The sequence below is a fragment of the Drosophila biarmipes genome, chromosome 3L (assembly GCF_025231255.1).
Source record: "Drosophila biarmipes strain raj3 chromosome 3L, RU_DBia_V1.1, whole genome shotgun sequence".
Lineage (NCBI taxonomy): Eukaryota > Metazoa > Arthropoda > Insecta > Diptera > Drosophilidae > Drosophila > Drosophila biarmipes.
In genome coordinates, this window is record NC_066613.1 from 5,814,557 (window position 1) to 5,833,890 (window position 19,334).

The window sequence follows — 19,334 nt, forward strand, 5'->3', positions numbered from 1 at the left end:
AAAGCAACTATTTCTAACCTAAAAACATAAAATTTTAATGATGATTTAGAATTTAGAATTAGTAAGAGAGGTGGATGACCTGCAAAAGATGTCTTTGAACTCAGAAGTATTAGGTTGTCGAAAAAGTCATGAGCTCATAGTTCTAGTTTTATTCGTCAATTCGTACTACTTACTACGATAAAGGCAAAAATGTCATCCCAATCCGCCAATAAAATTTTAGCAGTTTCTGGACCCGATACATTTTCCATTGCCATCGCACATCGATGGATTCAACGTTTCCAGTCTGGTGTAGAGGTTGTCGAAGATGCGCCACGCTCCGTCGAATATGGCGACAAAATCGCTGAATTGGTCGATTCAGCCGGCAAAGTAGCAGACGTTGCATTAATTCAATAAAAATACCGCAGGAATTTTTTGAAAACCCAATATATACATATTTTCTACTGGACGAAATTAATAGGAACGTTTCGGTAGCAGTAGTTTTTTGTCACAATAAAAATAAGATTAATCAATTTCATTGTCGAGCACCCCCGACTGTAGCGTTCTTGAATGTCGTTTATTTGAAATTCACATTTTACAAAATATCATATACAATCCCTTATGTACAAGTAGTTGGGCATAATAGAGGCGCGCAGTTTGAGATGAGAGCAGCGCAAGCAGTTCAATGAGACGAAACGCTTATCACATGAGCACAGAATCGGGGATCCAGAATGGGCGGTGTGGAGGGCGGATATGTAGTTGGATATTGGATATATCGTGGCAGGATGACATCGTTGTCGTTGTGGGATTTACATAAATACGTTTAATGTTTAATGAGAAGACGATTGGATTTGAGGCTATTTACAGTTGCTGAACGAACAAAACAATTTGCGACCTATGAAGAGCTGTACACAAAAACATTTTATCGAGAGACAACATTAAAGAAATAAATAAAACAAAAGTAATTATTAATAGTAAATAGCCTAGTAGTTTGCTAAAATATAAATTTTAAGATCTAAAGATTTTTAAATTGTGAATACTTCGACCTTAAACTAGTGTAGGGGGAGATGGTAGTATTTTCGACTGACAGAAAAGAGTTTAGGTCTTATCTCTGCCACAAATTCTTTCTACTACTGCTGCTCTAATACTTTTATTTTATTTTTATATAACGTTGTGGCACTTTGAACCTTTCAATTCATTTTTTGTAGATTTTAAAAAGTAAACAGTAATAAAAGCAAAGAGATTCCGTTAAATTCAAAAATAATGGAATCACAAGGAAAGGCAACTAAGCAATCTAATATTAAGCAAGTTCAGCTCTCGAAAATCCTGCTTTTATATTAATGCATTCCTATAAGAAGCCCTTTTTTGTCCTATTTAATCTTAAAATTTAAAAAATATTATAGTAGGTAAAAGTTATTGGAGTTACGTTTTTATAAATGAATTACGTTTGATGTTCTAGATATTGGCATCTGGGATATCAGGGCTAATCCCGCTAATCTTAGACCCCTATATTAGGCATCTTTCCTAATTTAGGACTCACCTCACGACTTAGTTTCCGTCTGGCGCTTGGCCACAATTTTGCCCTGATCGCGACTGTTGATGACCTCGGCGTGGAAGCCAGTCTCCCAGTCGGCGTAGTACTTCACAGTGCGCACATTGCCATCAGGCTCCACCAGGGAGTACTCGCCCTTCACCACGTCTCCATCGCGCTCCTCCTTCTGGTGCTTGTTATCGCCCGTGTGGGGATCATTCACAGCGTACTCGAAAGCGTAGCGAGGATGGGCGTCCTAGGAATAACAGGGAATCATTATAGGAAGCGTTCCCCAGGGAAACATGGGTCACTCACGAAGTGCTCAAGGTGCTGCTCAGGCACCACCTTTAGAACGGCGTGCTGTGCCACGGGCGCCGACTTTAAGTAGGCGGTGGCTGCCACGGGGGCGTGGCTGCTCAGGGCCGGCACACTTGGAGCATAGCGGTAGAATCCTGCTCCCAGAGGTCCGATTCCGCCCACTCCGTGCGAGTATCCGCTCAGGGAGGAGTCCAGATGGGCCAGCGAGGATGAGGCTGGGGCCAGACCAGAGCCATGCGACAGCAGACCGTGGTAGGACAGGGCTGGCGATACGGCTGCGTGACCCAAAGAGATAGCTCCATAGTAGCCGCCAGTGGGACCTGCTCCATGTCCCAAATTGCCTGGAAGGACGAGTTTGATTCTTTGTTGCATTGCTTGCGTACACATAAACCCTCAGATGTATGGTTTTATACAATACATGAAACTTTCAAGTTGAAAGGAGATTAGAACTTGTATACGTGTTATGTTTTAGCTATTCCACTGATAATATAAAGCATATTTGTTATTTGTGAAGGTTACGTTAATTTACGTTCAACTTAAAGGAAAATATATTTCTTAAATATATATATTTCATTACAAACATTGACAGCAACAACTATTAATTATTATTTTTGATATTATTAGTAATATGCTGTCACTTTTAATATTATATAATATTGTGAGTGGGCTGTGTAAAAGACTTACCAGCATGGATTCCGTAGGCCGTGCTGCTGGCCAGCTTTCCACCCAGGGAATATGCTGGAGCCGATGTCAACTTGGTCAGAGGAGCACCGAGCAGTGCTCCGCCGTGTCCATGGCCACTGGGCCCGTACCCGAGACCCACTTCCAGTGGGATCGATGGGCCTCCACTGATGTGGGTCACTGCTGGAGCGGCTGCATAGGTGGCCACCTTGGCGATGGCAGGAGCAGCTGAAATGGCCACTGCGGGCTTGGATACATATTGGTGGGAAACTGCTCCCGAACTGTATCCCGCTCCACTTCCTCCGTAGCCTGTGGCAACTTTAGTGGCCAACACGGGACCAGAGCTAATCGCATGTCCCCCGGAAATGTGGCTCACAGCTGGAGCTTCGTAGGTGGCCACTTTGGCTATTGCAGGAGCAGTTGAGATGGCCACCGCCGGCTTGGAAACATACTGATGGGAGACAGCTCCCGAACTGTACGCAGAGCCACTTCCTCCATATCCGTGGCCACTCGAAATAACGGGTGCCGATGAGTATGTGGAGATGGCAGGAGCGGCGTAGGAGGCTACTTTTGAGATTGCAGATCCAGTCGAGTAACTGGAAATAGCCGGAGCAGCATAGCTGGCCACTTTGGCAACGGCCGGAGCTGGCTTGGATACGAACTGATGGGAGACGGCTCCTGAGCCACTGATTCCGTATCCTGTGGCTACTTTGGCAGGCAAGGCGACGGCCGGAGCAGCAGGCAAGTAAGCCTTGGAGAGAACAGGAGTCACTGGAGCCACTGTGATCGCCGGCTTTGAGACATACTGATGGGAGACGGAACCACCATGGCCGGATGCCCCATAGCCAGTGGCGATCTTGGTGAGGCTGGGTGCAGAAGAATAGGTGGAAATGGCGGGAGCAGCATAAGTTGCCACCTTGGCGATGGAAGGAGCTGCTGAAAGGGCCACCGCTGGCTTGGACACGTACTGATGCGAAACGGCTCCAGAGCTATATGCCGATCCACTTCCTCCATATCCAGTGGCCACTTTGGAGATCGCCGGAGCGGTAGCATAGGTGGAGATGGTCGGAGCAGCGTATGTGGCCACTTTAGCTATTGCAGGAGCAGCGGAAATGGCCACTGCCGGCTTGGATACATACTGGTGGGAAACAGCTCCCGATCCAGAAGCTCCATAGCTGGTGGAGAGCTTGGTAATGGCAGGAGCGGATGAGTAGGTGGCCACCGCGGGAGCAGCTGCCGGATAGGCTGCCACAATGGGCTTAGAGATGTACTGGTGGGACACATCCGCTGCCTGACTGTAGGAAACCTTGGCGAGAGTGGGGGCAGAGGAGTACGTAGATATGGCAGGAGCCGCATAGGTTGCCACTTTTGAGATTGCAGGAGCAGTGGCATAGGTAGAGATGCCCGGAGCAGCGTATGTGGCCACTTTAGCGATTGCTGGCGCTGAGGAAATGGCCACCGCTGGCTTGGAAACATATTGGTGGGAGACGGCCCCATGGCCCGATCCTCCGTAGCTCGCGATTTTCGTCACAGCGGGTGCTGATGAGTATGTGGAAAGGGCAGGAGCAGCATAAGTGGCCACCTTGGCAATGGCAGGAGCAGCTGAAATGGCCACCGCTGGTTTGGAGACATACTGATGGGAAAAGGCACCTGAGCTATATCCTGACCCACTTCCTCCATAGCCAGTTGCCACCTTGGCCACCACTGGAGCAGAGGAGTAGGTGGAGATGGCGGGAGCAGCATAAGTGGCCACCTTGGCTACAGCAGGAGCAGCTGAAATGGTCACTGCCGGCTTGGAGACATACTGGTGGGATACAGCCCCTGAGTCACTTGCTCCATAGCTAGAGCCTGATGAGTAGGTTGATACAGTGGGAGCTGCGTAACTGGCTACCTTTGAGATGACAGGGCCAGAGGAGTAGCTGGAAATGGCAGGAGCAGCATAGGTGGCCACCTTGGAGATTGCTGGAGCGGTGGCATAGGTGGAGACTGCCGGAGCAGCATATGTGGCTACTTTAGCGATTGCGGGAGCTGCGGAAATGGCCACTGCCGGCTTGGACACATACTGATGGGAGACTGCCCCCGATCCTGAAGCCCCATAGCTCGTGGAGAGCTTGGTGATGGCGGGAGCGGATGAGTAGGTCGCCACCGTTGGAGCAGCGTAAGCAGCCACCTTGGCGATTGCCGGAGCTGCGACCAGAGCGGGTTGGGAGACATATTGGTGGGATAGAGCTCCGGATGCAGTGCCTCCGTAGCTGGCAGCCACCTTTGTGATCACCGGAGCAGCTGGATAGGCGGCCACTATGGGCTTGGAAAGGTATTGATGGGACACATCTGCGGCCTGGCTGTACTTAGTTATTGAGGGAGCATAGCTGGCGGAGTAGCCTGTTCCGTGGGTGGACAGCAGTGACGAAGTGGTGCCCAATTTTACAGTAGGGGCGGCGTAGGTGGACACCTTGGCGATGGCAGGCGCCGAATATGAAATCGATGGCGAATAGGTGGCAATCTTAGAGATTCCGGACGAGACCTGTCCGTAGCTGTAACCAGGAGAGCTGTAGGTCTCAACCTTGGAGAAAGCTGGAGTGGCCTTGGAGTACGTGTATCCAGGAGAGGTGTAGGTCTCCACCTTGGACGTCACTGGTGGCGCGTAGTAGGGAATGCTAGACGGGGCTGGGGAGGAGTACGTGGCCACCTTGGATATTCCCGGGGTGGCCGAGCTGTAAGTGTATCCTGGTGAAGTATACGTGGCCACTTTCGAGAGCCCCGGCGATGGTGGCAAATAGGAGTTGTCCAACTTGGTGATGGCTGGGGACACCACGTTCTTGACCTCTATTCCCGAAGGCACTACCGTTGCGTACTTGGCGGCCGGCGACTTATCCGCATATGTAATGCCCGGTCCACCGTATTCGGCCGAGGGGGAGAACAGAGTCTTCTGCACCGGAGCTATGTACTTGTCGATCTGAGTAATGCCCCCATGGGACAATCCCTCGATTCCAGCTGAAGACTGGTATGAGGCTCCGGAACTCCCCACCGAAGTGTGCAGGAGGTGTCCGTTCTCCGAGTACGTAGAAATCGCCGGGCTCTGGCTGTACTTTGTCACGCCGGGCGAGATGGAGAACTTTACCTCCGCCGGCGGAGGATACGAGTAGCCAGCGGTGGCCGCGTGCACACAGGGCACTATGGGTGGTGCCAGAGTTGGCGAGGGGTCCGCCAGAACCACACTGAGCAGGCCCAGAAGGGCTACCAAATGGAGCTGAAACCGAAACGGTGAAAGTTATGTTAATCGAAAATATTAAAAAACTAATTTCATTAAAAGTTATTTCTGTACCCTACAACTTTTTACACTTTAAAATGAAATTTAAATGTTTTGAAGCTTTATGCTAAATTTTATAAAATTTCAAACACATTTAATCACATTTCGATTCAGATTATATATAAAAGTAGTCTGAAAGGTAGACGGTTCATAAAATAGTATCGCATTTTATCCGTTAAGCCAAGCAATGTTTTGCAAAAATTATAAGATGGCTGTACAAAATTGTACAGAATAATACAAATATGTTTATGCTTAAATTGTTGAAAATGAAAATTAGGCATGGAAGATTGTGACAACACTATTTAGCTTGATTTCGGTTTGAAACCTCATTTCGGATTCTTAAGATACATCTATCTAAAAAATATTTGTTGTAATCCAGTTTTAGGTCCCAATATCATTTATTTTAGTTTATGTAAATCTGAGTTACACAAATTGTAAAAACTTTTCTGAAGTTATTTTTTCGAATCGCGCACTTGCTATTGCTCACATTATAAAAGGTCCTTTTTCATTGTCCTTAAAACATGTATAATTTTTTAATTCGAAATCCGAGGACCCACCTTCATGATATCACTTTAAAACTCAGCGCAGTCGGTGGTTGGTATTGGCTTGTAAGGACTCACGAACTGTGTAGAATCTTTATTCAGTAACACACCATTTGCACTTTTCAAAAAAGAATTCACAAGTTTGCGGTCCCTGCAGGATCGATGTAGGTCCAACGGGTTATCCTTGGGCCCCTCTGAAAACCACAATTATAGCTTTAACTTTGATCTCCGATTGGCTATAGTTCTACTAGGTTCGGCTCGAAACGCTACGCAACGGATCGGTTCAAATCGAATCGGATCGATTCGGGATGTGGAGCAGAGCCGCGCGGCCGACTGGACTGGACTGTTGGCTAGCCCGGCCCTATAATCGCTTATATACGTTCGGTCAGTTGGCCAACACTCGCGAAAAGCTCGCACGCATGCGCAGCAGCCACGCACCAGTTTGGCGACAAAGCGACAAAAAAGTGTAACTATATGTGTAGCAAGCCCGAGGAAAAAATCGAGAAATCGAAAAATTGATCTGGCTGCAAGGAAAGAGCCAAGTGAGACCCGAATGAGCTGCGACTTTGGCGCGTGCAGATGAAGAATTGATGACTGTTCGACTGCAGCTCTCGCTTCGAGCCAGCTTTGTTCTCTCCAAGTCGGGCTGGAAACTGAAATCTGGCCAACTGCAACCTGCCCGGCCAATTGTTGGGCCCCACCTTCGCGCGGAGCCTCGGTTGGCAACGTTTATTAGATCATAGTCGCGAACGCCTCGGCTCAAAAATGAACCGATCACAAAATGCGCGTGGTGCATTGTTGGCCAAGTCTCTTTTTGCCACAGTTTTATTCGAATTTTTGAAGTTTTTTTTGCATACCCGTATGCTTTTAAAGCGACTTAATTTGATTTAGATTTTAATCGCGGCCATTGCGTGTAGCTTAGGAAAAATAAATGCATACGCAATTTGCTAGGCCCCCGAACCGAAAAACCATAAAATCATGAAAAAATAGAGAGCAATGTATGCAGAAAATAAAACAAGAATTGTGGTATTAATGTCGCTATCAATAAATTGTGGCTGCCTGTGTGTGTGCGATCATGCGTGCCGTGTGCCTTGGGCCTTGATTGTGCATTAGTTGGCTAAAAGGCGCATTGCCACATCATAATGCGATACAATGTGTAACTAATAGAATAGCCCGGAGATATGGCCAAGTGCTGACTTGTCGGCAATTAAGGTCACTATGCATCGAGTGTCACCCTCTGTGCGAGGGTGGTTACGCCGTGTGCAGACGGCGAGAAGTGGCCAACCCAGTGCGTTAACGCGGCTGATAAATCGACTGGCTGACATGGCGGCTCGATGAAACCTGGCAAAGAATTTGGGGTGAGGCTGGGATCGCTTTTTCGCTCTTAGTGTGGATTTCAGCAAGCTATTTATATGGCTATAAACCAATTATATACTTCAGGAAGGTTAGTTGATAAAGGTTAGGGTTTTAAAAGAGGAATTTAGCAATATACATATTTAATCATATAAGCTTCCTTTAAATAGCTTCCCATAACTTGTTTTGCCCCGCCCCTCGTATAATAAAACAAACCACAACTGACCTACCTAACAAGGCGATTACCAGACCATTTTTCTTTTGGCCAGGTCCAGACATCGCCCACGAGTATGTGGCCAACAGTTGGCAGCGACTTCACACGAGGTGCGGAAAATGCATTTTACTGGACTCATAAGCACAGACCATTGGGCTACCTAAAGTCATAATTTCGGGCAGTCGATAATCCTGCCGCTGCGGAGACTTGGACACTGCCCCGCTGGCATCACGCATACGCCACGTTGTGCGCTCACACAGCGAAGTGCCAAGCCCGTCGGCCTTTCTCGAAAGCACACGCAACACTTGCACTCTGGCACTAACTTAACTGGTTGGCGGTACTCGCACATATTTTGGGCTTGTAGAATTCTCGGGCGAGATCGGGCGATTATGGGGAACATAAGATCGGCGGTTTTATAAATATGTTTGGCAAATTTTGAAGTGTTTACGCAGCGACCTGGTCAACGTGGCCGCGCTATTGAATGGACGACAATCCACCGAGGTATAGGATTCGCCGCGAAGCAATCTTTGATGTAAGTGATCCGGCTGGGGCGAAAATCAAGATTTTTCAATTAAGGCCCCCAAGCAAGGGGGAGGGTTGGGATTTGATTTCGTCACGATGCTAAGTAGGCATGGTCGTGGGGCAGCCATGGCCAGCTGTAACTGAAGCCGTGGCTGTGGATGTGTAGCTGGCTCTCTGGAGCCCGCAGATCGTTTCGCCAAACTTACGCAACCCGGCGATCTGTGCGTGTGTGTGACAAATGCGTGGCGAGGCGAACTAAACTCGTCCAGCGATCAGCCTGAAGTAGGTTAAAATCCGCGCAGCTGACTTTTCGGCTCGCGTTTGCAAATGTTGAAAAATTAAAATTCAATCAAATTGCGAAAACCGTTCGCGAAAAGCCAAAATGAAGAAAAAAGCTGGCCCAAAACATGTTTCATGCTCAATTAACAGCACTGGCCCGTCCCAGCCGCATTCGAATGGTAAACTCTGCGGGAAAAGTTCCAGTCTCCTTCGGGCTGAACTCTTCTCCCGGCTGTTCCGATTAAAATCGCATCATGAAACACCCAATCACCCAATCGCCCGAGCTTAATTGGTCGCAGGGCTTATCAGCGGAACCGTCTCCCGATCTGGATCGGCATTCTTTGGCGCGATTGCGAGTCTGGGCTTTCGGTTTTTCTTCGATTTTTCTCTCGGCCCGGCCTGGGCTTCTAATTGAAATGTCAACGCGTGTGCTGCTCAATCAATTTTCCAGGCAGCCATTTATGGTTGCTTTTATTTCGGCTCACTCGCCCAGATTTCGCATCGGTAATCGCTGGCCCAGAGTCTGTCTCGCCTCCTTCCAACTGGGTGTCTTTAATTGATTTGGCCGGCATGCGGTGTCATTCGCGAGTCAGGGACAATGTGGCTGCGGTGGCAGCTTGATGGCTGCCAGAGCCACCAAGTGGCAGACTTCAGCCGCGGCGGACAGCTAATTAAATGCGGTCGTAAGGTGCGTTTGGTCGCTGGCAGTCGTCACGGTTATTAATTGGTTTCAATGGGACGCAATCCCATTTGAAATGTAGTATACAACAATTTGTAATCAATAGGTTAACAAATTTGTGTATGGGCGGTTCTTTTACAGGCCGAACAGAACGGATTTTATCAAAAATATTTATTCATTTTCTATATGCTCGAAACTCTGTTTACATTGACTTCGATTCTTTCGAACTTACTTTTCTTAAACCTCTCCCTTTAATATGGAATTTGGTTTACAATTCAACTTAATTTATTTATTTTTATTCTCTTCTATTTAAAAATTAAAACTAAACATTTGAATTAATATGAATTTAACTTTTAACTTTCTTGGCTTAGAACCACTGTCTTTTGGAAACGTTGAAGTCCTCCCAGTAATGTTATGATGAACTTAATTTTTTCATATCTTAAACAATAAAATAAGGATCTGTTAGAATTGTGTCCATTAAGAGTTGTAAATTGTTAAAATATTCAAATATATATAATAATAGAAATATAATACATTTAAATTTTTTTTCTGTATAATCTTAAATCTTTACATCATAAGGAAAAAAAGTCTGTGATATCCATTTGAAATTGTTAGGTCCTCATTACAAAACTTAATTGAATTAATAATTACCTGAAAAATAAATATTTTTGTCTTAATTTAAATCTGTTATTAATATAGGTTATGAAAAAATATAAGACATTAATTAAAAAATCAATACATAGATGTGAAAATATAATTTCTATAATTTCAGCTAAGCGATCACTTAAAAATTGACATTTTTGCATCCTTAACATAAAAATCGTACATCGTAAAAATCTTCTGGTAAATAAGCGAAATTTGCAGTTCAATATAAGCAAAAATTTAAATATTCTTGTAGCTTACATGTGAGCCTTACACATATTTAAAAGCTTTGCTTTTGGACTTTACCTTTGTAAAAAGAGCCTAGGGAAGCTTGTGCTATTAATTTCATTACTCAAGATAGGCGAAACATTTCAAGCACTATTTTACGCAGCTTTTTAGTTGAAGGTGATAAGCCGGATGTAATTGTGAAGGACTGGCTGTAAACAAATTTATTAATGAAGCATACCGTCAGGGGCGACTTGTTGGAAAAGTTGCTGGCCTATATAAGGTTGACATAATGTTTATTTTAAAATGCCCCTACTCGGTTCTCTTACACAACTCCTGGGGCAACCCCCTCAGCAGCCAGATGAACGCCACTGACCGACTAGGCTCTGCTGCAGTGGCTCTCCCACCTGCGGGTGCCCAACCCCTCGGCTAATCCAATTTAGTTAATCTCATGCATAACTAGTCCGACCGCAGATCGAGTATTCTAATTACGGGTGCGATTTTGATTCAACTTCGATTGCGAGTGCCTGGCTGAAAACTCGCACTTTTTGTCAACGCAAATCGCTGCGTATGGCATTGACTTGGATTTCTGCGATTTCTGTGCATAAATTGAAGTATCGACCTGCGATCAGGGACCAAAGTGTAAGCTGGCTGATCGAAGTGAAGAGGGCGGCGCAAAAATGACTGCTCGTATGCAAATTGCTCCCACATTGCGATTCTAGGCGAACCAGTTTCCCAGCATCGGACCCAAAGTGATGCCAATAAAAGCGATGCTCATAAACGGAGATCGCCGCAGAATCACTTAGCGCGTTTTCAGACGCGTGAGAATGCCTGAAAACCACTCGAGCGTTTTTCGCTGATTCTCAGATTTCAGCTTTGAGTGCAGAGGCGTTCGGCAGCGCTCCCAATTAAATAATTTACAATTTTCTAGATTAGGCGCCGCCTCCGTCCAACGACATTGAACGTAGTCAGGGGCTATGAGTCAGGTCCGCGCTCGTATATCTCCTACCGAGACTCTTGGGACTTAGATCCGGTTTGGGGCTCGCCGGAGTCGCCGGAGTCACCTCAGTCGCCGGTGGAAAAGCTGGCCCGCTGACACGCACACCTTTTAAGGAAAGCATCCCGACCCCTCCCGCGGCAGAGAACGCTGGCCAAAAGCAATTAGCGGCCCAAACAAATGTGAGAGACAATTCTCAGAAGTGCCCAGGCATTGCAATCGCATAATTTGCTGTCAAATCGCACGCGTTTTTCAGCCATACTCTTGCGAGAGGTGCTCCGATTTTCATATGTCTGTGGGTATTTCATTTCTGCATGAGCCCCTTTCACCAATAATTTTATATAGCATTTAAATTGCGTTAAAGTTCCTTCCATTTTCCATACTATTTTTCATCAACAGAGTACTTAAATATTTATAATCTACAAGTAATGCAGAGTATTCATTCACTTTACTTGACACTTGGTCCTATTGGGGCGTTTTCGAAGTTGCGTTGTCGGCTTGAAGTAATTAATGCGAACTGGTGTTAATTTATGGTTGTCGCTTTCGTTGTTGGATGGCGTTGCTGCTGCAATGGCAATTGCACGGCATAATCACAAGCCTCGATTGGGGGTTGGGCACTGGAGAGGGATCAGAAGTCGGCGATCTCTGGCTGCTTGTTAGCAATTTCCTGTCAACCCACGAATTTGCTGGCTTATTGTTTGCCCCAGCCTGAGTTCTATGATTTATGGTGGAAATCTCCGGCAAGTGCAGCTGGAAATTTGATGCCGCAAGAGTTCGGACTGAGCTGATCATTACTTACCATGTCAGGGAGTGTTGGGTTCCTTGTTTTGCATAACCCAGTGTGTAGCTTCATCCCACTTTGATGGGAAGAAACAACTGCTACACATAAATAAAGATTAAGGTATGTAGCTCCCCATACTTGATACCATCAATATTTTCAATACAATTTTGCATTAATTGCAAAACATTAACAAGCCAATCAAAATCAGTTTAAACAGAATACTACTTTTTAAGCGGGTATTAGAATTTCTTAACTATAATTTTCAAGCAATGTTAAAGCTATCCTGGTACGTTTCCCCTGGATTCTGTCAGCTTACTTACTTACCACTGAATCATTTATACACTGAATAACGGTACATTAATTTATTTAACGAACAATATCTAAGAGTTAAGCAACTAAACAAATAAATTACCCATGGAGAAAACAAATAAATAAGTAAAAGGAAGCACTTAGAGCGATAGATCCTTAACTCTAGACACCTTGCAAGGTGCGGTAGCTGCCCGACTCGAAGCTATGTCCGCCGGCGTACATGGGAACCATGTGCTTCTTGTCCTTCCGCACCATGTTCTGGACCAGAGTGGCCGACGCCGCCCCCTGCTCGTCCTCCTCGAAGTCCTCGAACTCCTCGAACTCCTCTTCCAGAGTCTTCGGAAAGAGAACAGGACCAGAATTTTCGGGCCTCTGGGCACGAGGCTTCTGCTTGGGGAACACGGGGCGCAGCTTCTTGGGCTTGCGGTGGAAGTAACTGGAGTAGTCTGGTCGCGAATAGGACTTGGACACCCCCTTGTACTTATAGTGCTTCAAGCCTGGTGTGGTGTGAACCACCTTCTTCTGGTGGATGTGATTGGAGAGGCCTTCGGGGATACTAACTCTCGGCTTTGAGGGGGAGAAACTCGTGTGGAGTGATTGTTGCGGATTGGAGGGCTTGTGAATGTAATTGTGAGGGATCTCCTTGGGCTTATAGAGGTCGTAGTACCCGTGGTGGGGGTGAGCAGGGGATCCTGTGGTGTAGTGGGGTCGGTACTCCTTGGGCTCATTCACGATCACCGCCTTCCAGTCGCCCTCTTGCAACGCGTAGGTGGGCTGCAGTTTCTGCGAATAGTCCTCCAACTTATGGGCGGCAGCTATCTGCTTATAATAAGTTTCCCTGGCCTGCTGCAAGCGATCCCGGATTCCCGGATCCATGTCCATGGGCACCTGCTTGATCCTGGCGTGCGGCTTGATCTCAATCAAGCTGGGGATCTTCGGGTGCGAGTGGGTCAGGTCCTCGATCGGCTTCTTCAGCGGCTTGATGTCCGAACTGAGGACAATGTGCTCCTGGTCCTTGCTGTAGTGGTTGATCTTCGACTGCGAGGTGTCGTCGTTCACGTGGTTGCTCCCCTCCGGGGTCTCTGTGATGGGATGCGAGTTCGCCCCCACTGTCTTGACAATGGCATTGAATCCCTTCTTGGCATCGGCTGTGTAGTGAACCGTTCGTATGGAGCCGTCTGGCTCCAATATGCTGTAGTGACCCTTGACCCCGTCCTCATCGCGCGACTCCCACTGGGATTTAACGTCTCCGGTGTGCAGATCCTTGACCCCGTAGCTGAAGGCATAGCCCGGATGCTCCTGAAACGAACAATTTGGCGATTACGACTCGGTGCGTTTTAAAACGCGATGGAAACGCGAGTGTCTTTATGGTCCAACCGCACCCAAAGTTCGTACACACACTTTTCGAAACCCCAATGGCTATGTCAACGTCTGTAGAGTTTTATGTGTTTTCATGACGACCAACAAAAAAACCAAATAAAAATGAAACAAATGCAACTTTTTTGTGTCAAGGCAAAAACGCGCGCTGTGCACAGTTTGAAAGCCATTGGAGTCGGAGGAGGCCTTTGGGTTGGGTTTCTACAGCTCTCGGGACTGGGTTTTCGTTTGATCTGCAGCCGAAATTGAAGGCAACGCTAAATCTACTCCTAATTAAAAGCACCTTAACCCTATAAGGGCACGGGCAATGCAAATTGTCGATTTAAACACGGGTTCTCTTAAGAGGATTTTCCGTGTACGGCATGTGTGAAACTCCATCTCCCAAAGGCTCTCGATTTAATAGCTTTTATCGCTTTCGATAATAACAGTGTTTAGTGCAAACGACTTAAATTTAAACGTAAATGACATTCTAGATTGTTATTTATAGCCCCGCCTCCATGCATTAACCCCATAAAGCCAGCCACTAAGCCAACCGAAAATTTACATAAATTCAATTAATATAAAATGTAGAGCATTCGGTGTCACTTGGACACGTTTGTTTTATGAGTGTGTTCGTGCGTTTTCCCCTTCTTTTTTGGCACCTTCAGCATTTCAGTGTTTCTAAGGCAAATTGCAAAAGTTTTCGCATGCTTTGGCGCTGGCTTCAATTAAGCGCAGACGTCCATAAATGGCCACGCACACAACGCTGGCTGGTTTAATCTTTTCATTTTTTGCAGTAGTCACTACGGGTAACTATTGGATACTTTTCTGGCGGTTTCTGCCCCGCTGCTGCAGTTGTTCGCTGCCTATCAATTTTAACTCCCTGCTCCGCTGTCGCTGTCCGCACAAAACAAATGATTACAAGCGAGTGTAACTTGAGCGGCAGCCGTCGCACGCACGTCCCTCTATGTGTGCCACAGTCAAGCCTCCCTATCACGACAAGCGCTCAAAAATAACAAGGTTTTAGAAGCCTCATCCTATCCTTTTCCTATTCCTCTACCCTCTACCGGAATACTGGAATCTGTGACATCAGATTAAATATCATTAAATGCTGCTACAACATCATTACTTACATTCATCTCAAATTATTTGGACAGGAGGTTTGTAAGTACTTAATCAATCAGATCTATAGTTTTCTAAACTGATGACGGTCACCAAAGTTTTACAGAAAAACGTATTAAGGAATGAACCGATGATTTTCATTCAATCCAATCCACCCCTTCAGCGAACATATTAAAACTTCAACACCGGACAATTTATAAGTTCTGACATTGCTTTCTCAAAGTTAGAAACCAAATTAATTTAAAAAATCTTAAGTAACTGTAGTGTAAATTAAATTCCTATTATTCTACTGCATTATGACTCTGTTTCTAAGGTTTGTATTTGCGTTTGCAGAAATAAGTATATAAATATTTTCTAAACGTAGGTTATGCTATAAATGTTACCATTAAGTCAATTTTTATTTTAAGTAAGAATTCTGGTTTTGCTTGTACTGCGCACTGAACAAAATATGAATTATTGTCATAAAATGATCTAAGTGCACAGATATTAAAGCAAAGTTACGTAATATCAATCCGATATTCCACACAGTTTCTAGACTTTTTAAGAAGATTATTTGATTTTTCAGAGCTGCCAAAATACTCATTTGGGTGGCTGTTGGGGATAAGGACTATTAGTTTGAGTGATTCCCAACTCCACCTAGCGAGGCCGTACGGCGCCTTATAAATAATTTGAGCGCCTGGATATATGGAGGTTTTAATAACAGTTGCATAAGTCGGCGCACTGGCGCAGTGGCGGCCACTGGCCACCCAAAGAGATCATTGGGAGCAGCGGCCACGGCTGGTGGCCACTTTTGCAGGCTGCCTTGTGGGTGCGTGTGAACTTTAACTCATAAATTTACGGGCGGCCAATTTATGATTTGGCTAACTGGCTCGCTGGGCGTATGCGCAATCACTCCACTGCGCTCCGCAATTACATGCAAATTACGCATACGCCGCGTTGTCAACATTTTGACAACAAATCGCCCGACAGATCGTGGGAGCACACAGTCGGTCGCCGATTCGAATCAAATTTCTGACAGTCGGGACAGTTCCAAAGGCGTTTACCCGTCGCAGCGGCCGACAGACAGACAGCATGGAAAACATTTTAACATTTTTCGAAAACGCACCTTGTCGCCGGCCGAACAGTTACAAAAGGAAAGAATTCAATCTCGCCTCTGGGCCACCTTTCGCTTACTTGGCTCGTAGGTGCAGCAGCCGCAAGCTGCGCTGTGGGCCATATATGGCGCCCCCGATCGTGTGTGCACGCAAAACGCATTTCGCATTTTCGCATTTCAGCGATCTCTCGATTTCGGCTACCTGCCAGCTTCCACCACTCCACCCCGGCTCCCCGGCGGAAAAGACAATGGAGTGGAAGTCAGGTCGGGCCAACAAGTTGATTTATGTGGGCGGCGGCGGAGGCGGATTCAGCCATCGAAAGATACAGAACTGCACATTCTGCAGTCGCCAACAGCCGACCACATTCACTTTCCATGGCGGAAAATGCGTTTTCCACGATCGTTGGATTAGCGCTGGGTGCGCGAGGGGACTGCGTGCGCGAGGGGACTCCGATTAAACCGCCTTGATGTATTAATCGCTGCTTGGTTCCGCTCTACTTTCCGATAGATCGATCAAACTCGTAATTAATTGTGAGCCGTCAAAAGATTTATTCGATTTAAAAGCGGCCTAACGATCAGTACTTTGGACGGCTGTCCGCATTATTACGCTAAAATATTTATTTATTTGTTAGTATTTTTTCTAAGGCCTGCAGAAAAAGTAGCGTGGGCTTACCAAAATTCTTGTATTTATAATTGAGTAATATCTTTGTCATGTGTTTGATGGCGTGCTTTAGTTGATAAAAAGGTGAAAAGGCCTTTAAGGCTGCACTAATCTCTGCACAAATTGCAAGCATTTAAGTGTTACTATGAAATTACGTATGCCTCATACAATAACCTTAAGAAACTATGTTGACGTGTAGAAATTACATGTGCTTTAACTTTATAAATAAATGATTTGATCAATTCTTGGCATGCAAGTGGGTATTGATAAAGAAAATAAAAACCCCATTTACACTTTTGTAACATTTTAAACGTGTGGGCGGAGGACAGACTTATTCGTTAAGGGAGTGGCGCACTAGGAAAACGAATTTTAGTTCTTATACTTTTCAAGGTATTAGCGCTTATACGGAAGTGAGTGAATCTGATAATGAGCATATGGACTTTTAGAGACGCTTTCGAGTATTAAACACGATAAAACTGCTATTTCTTTGTACCATTTTTTCCCACAGTACCCAGAAAAATAATACCTTTCCTATCATGCGCTCGAATGGCCTGCTCAGTGGGATTACTTTTCCAACTCTTTCGCTCTGGCTCACTTACATATTGCGGGGCGTACTCCATGGTTTCGTCATCGTCGTCGGCGACCACGACGGGTGCCCCGCCCCGGACCGCCTCGGTGGGCGGGGGGCGTGTCCCCAGGCAGAGCAAAGCGAGCAGGATGGCCGGCAGAAGGGGCGGCGGCGGCGGCAAATGGGTCGTTATCTGCAAAAGGCATTTAAGCGGAATATGAATGCGTTTTTATCAATCGAGCGCTTAATAAACGGGGCGATAAAACGAGTTAAGCAAACATACCAAACAGTTAATAAATTGCCTACAAAATTATTACGCGGGCCCAAAGGAAACGAGAGCAAAAAGCAGGGGCCCCAAAATTAATTGGCCAACGAACGGAGGAGCGTGTTCGGAGACTGGCCGGCATCCCGATGCCGCTCTCGATCTCGATCTCGGTTTCGATGCCAGACCATGTCATACAGCGTTGTGACAGTTGTCAAATGGTAATGGCAAAATACACCTTGCCGTCCGATCCGAAGCCCAGGATCCCAAACCCAAGCGCAAATCCAAAATAAGGCAGACAGATAGACACCGGGGCACATTTGTATCGAGCATATGACAGCAAGTGCCTGTCCGGCGAAAACTTTTGGAGATTGATGGCTTTGCTTAAGACCAGTAGCCCAGCCGCGCCGATTTCGCGATGGAAACGGGTCTGGCAGGATGGGGGCCACTCGGACTGCACTCTGGCCGTACAATTCAATTTTCCATTCCTGCCCATTGCAATCGCCTCGCATTTGTTTCTCCGCGAATTGCAAAACATTTTTGGACATTTTCGATTTTCGGCTGCAGTTGCGCATTGCGAGATCGGCCCAGCCGCGATTGGCATGTGTCGCTGCTTTGGGGAGGTTTCGCTTTGGGTCCGACGAGTCGGCCTAATTAGCACAGCGGCGATGGCCATTCGAAATGTGGAATCGCTGCCGGCGAGATTTGTCAAGAATGGCCCGAGTGGCCTGAATGGCATGCATGCAATGCCGCAACGCAGCCTAGCAAATGGGCCGAATTCGTTTCGGCATAGCTGGCATAGCGAGGCAAATGTTGATTAACCAGCCTGCAGGAATCACGATCGGATCAGGTGTGAGGACGACAGTTAAATTAAAGATTTAGCAAGGGCTCACAAAACCAAGAGATTATTCCGCAATATTAAATTTGACATTACGTATCATTTCTTTCCTCAATACATTGCCAAGAATTAACCACGACTCAAATATCTTGGCTTCAAGTACAGTCGATTCATAAATTTACGCAGAGAAATTAATTAAAAAAATTAAAAGTCCGACAAGGAAATGTAAAAAATGAACCACAAACTAATAAGTGAACAGAAAACGGAATTCGTTGACCTTAACGGATATAAGTATCGACAAACCAGCGGTATAGCACAAAGTTCATATAAACGACAACCACCATTTATACTTTTAACAATAGAAACAAGAAAATAAAATAATTATCATATAGTATTATAAAGTATACAACTTTGTATAGGTACTAACAAAAAGTACTCCAATTAATATTGGAAGATATATTTCCTAAGATGAGCTTGATGAACTATTCAGTAGCATTTTTAATTCTGACTTAGACAATTTAAAAAATCCAAAGTAGTACTTTGTTAACACAGGAAGAGAGTAACGAAATTCTGTTGTTAAATTTTTAAAAACCATTTAGTCCTGTTCTTAACCTAATGACTACACAGATTGTACTTAAATATGTTAAGTTTGTTTTAAAATCCCTTGTTGAACGTTACTTAAATATTGTTACGATTCCCCAATGCGCAGAAGGTGGATTTGCATTCGAGTTCGTTTGCTGGACTTTCACTTAAAGTGAAAGTTAGCTTTTCTTAACTTTCGCTCTCGATTTCCAATTGCCGAAAATGTGGCTCAGTCAAGAGCAAACGGATTCCCGATTTCGTCTGCCGTCTGATCAGCACTTACATAGAATCGCATGGCGCTGTAAATCCACTTGGGTTATTCTACGGAAACACGTCACTGAGCACTGGGCGTTTAAAAACGCTGACAAAACGCGCTGCTGTCGCTCCTCGATCCGCTGCCGTGGTCTCAATGTCAAGGACAAAAACGTAATTAAGCCGATGGCGCGGCATGGCCAAAGTATTTATAGATGAAGACGAGGACCGGCACAAAGCT

The 19,334-nt window shown here is 45.7% G+C and overlaps 2 protein-coding genes across 2 annotated transcripts; both read right to left on the reverse strand.

Moving 5' to 3' along the window:
• Positions 1–509: 509 nt before the first annotated feature.
• On the reverse strand, positions 510–6,685 carry LOC108030931 (mucin-19). Its single transcript, XM_017104125.3, has 5 exons — positions 6,374–6,685; positions 2,510–5,756; positions 1,823–2,166; positions 1,517–1,763; positions 510–881 (listed from the first exon to the last, which is right to left on the reverse strand). The coding sequence occupies exons 1-4, from the start codon at positions 6,377–6,379 to the stop codon at positions 1,518–1,520; spliced, it is 3,843 nt and encodes a 1,280-aa protein (XP_016959614.2). The 5' UTR covers positions 6,380–6,685; the 3' UTR covers positions 510–881; position 1,517.
• Positions 6,686–12,397: 5,712 nt separating this feature from the next.
• Positions 12,398–19,264, reverse strand: LOC108030735 (uncharacterized). The gene is made up of 3 exons (XM_050886490.1): positions 19,125–19,264; positions 17,191–17,352; positions 12,398–13,658 (listed from the first exon to the last, which is right to left on the reverse strand). The coding sequence occupies exons 1-3, from the start codon at positions 19,134–19,136 to the stop codon at positions 12,522–12,524; spliced, it is 1,311 nt and encodes a 436-aa protein (XP_050742447.1). The 5' UTR covers positions 19,137–19,264; the 3' UTR covers positions 12,398–12,521.
• Positions 19,265–19,334: the final 70 nt, after the last annotated feature.

Excerpts from the sequence above, each read along its gene's own strand:
- LOC108030931 (XM_017104125.3), bottom strand. Across the intron at positions 2,167-2,509 it reads GGCCTACGGAATCCATGCTG|GCAATTTGGGACATGGAGCA; the intron begins GTAAGTCTTTTA and ends TCGTCCTTCCAG. Across the intron at positions 1,764-1,822 it reads AGCAGCACCTTGAGCACTTC|GACGCCCATCCTCGCTACGC; the intron begins GTGAGTGACCCA and ends TGTTATTCCTAG.
- LOC108030735 (XM_050886490.1), bottom strand. Across the intron at positions 13,659-17,190 it reads TGGAGTACGCCCCGCAATAT|GAGCATCCGGGCTATGCCTT; the intron begins GTAAGTGAGCCA and ends TGTTCGTTTCAG.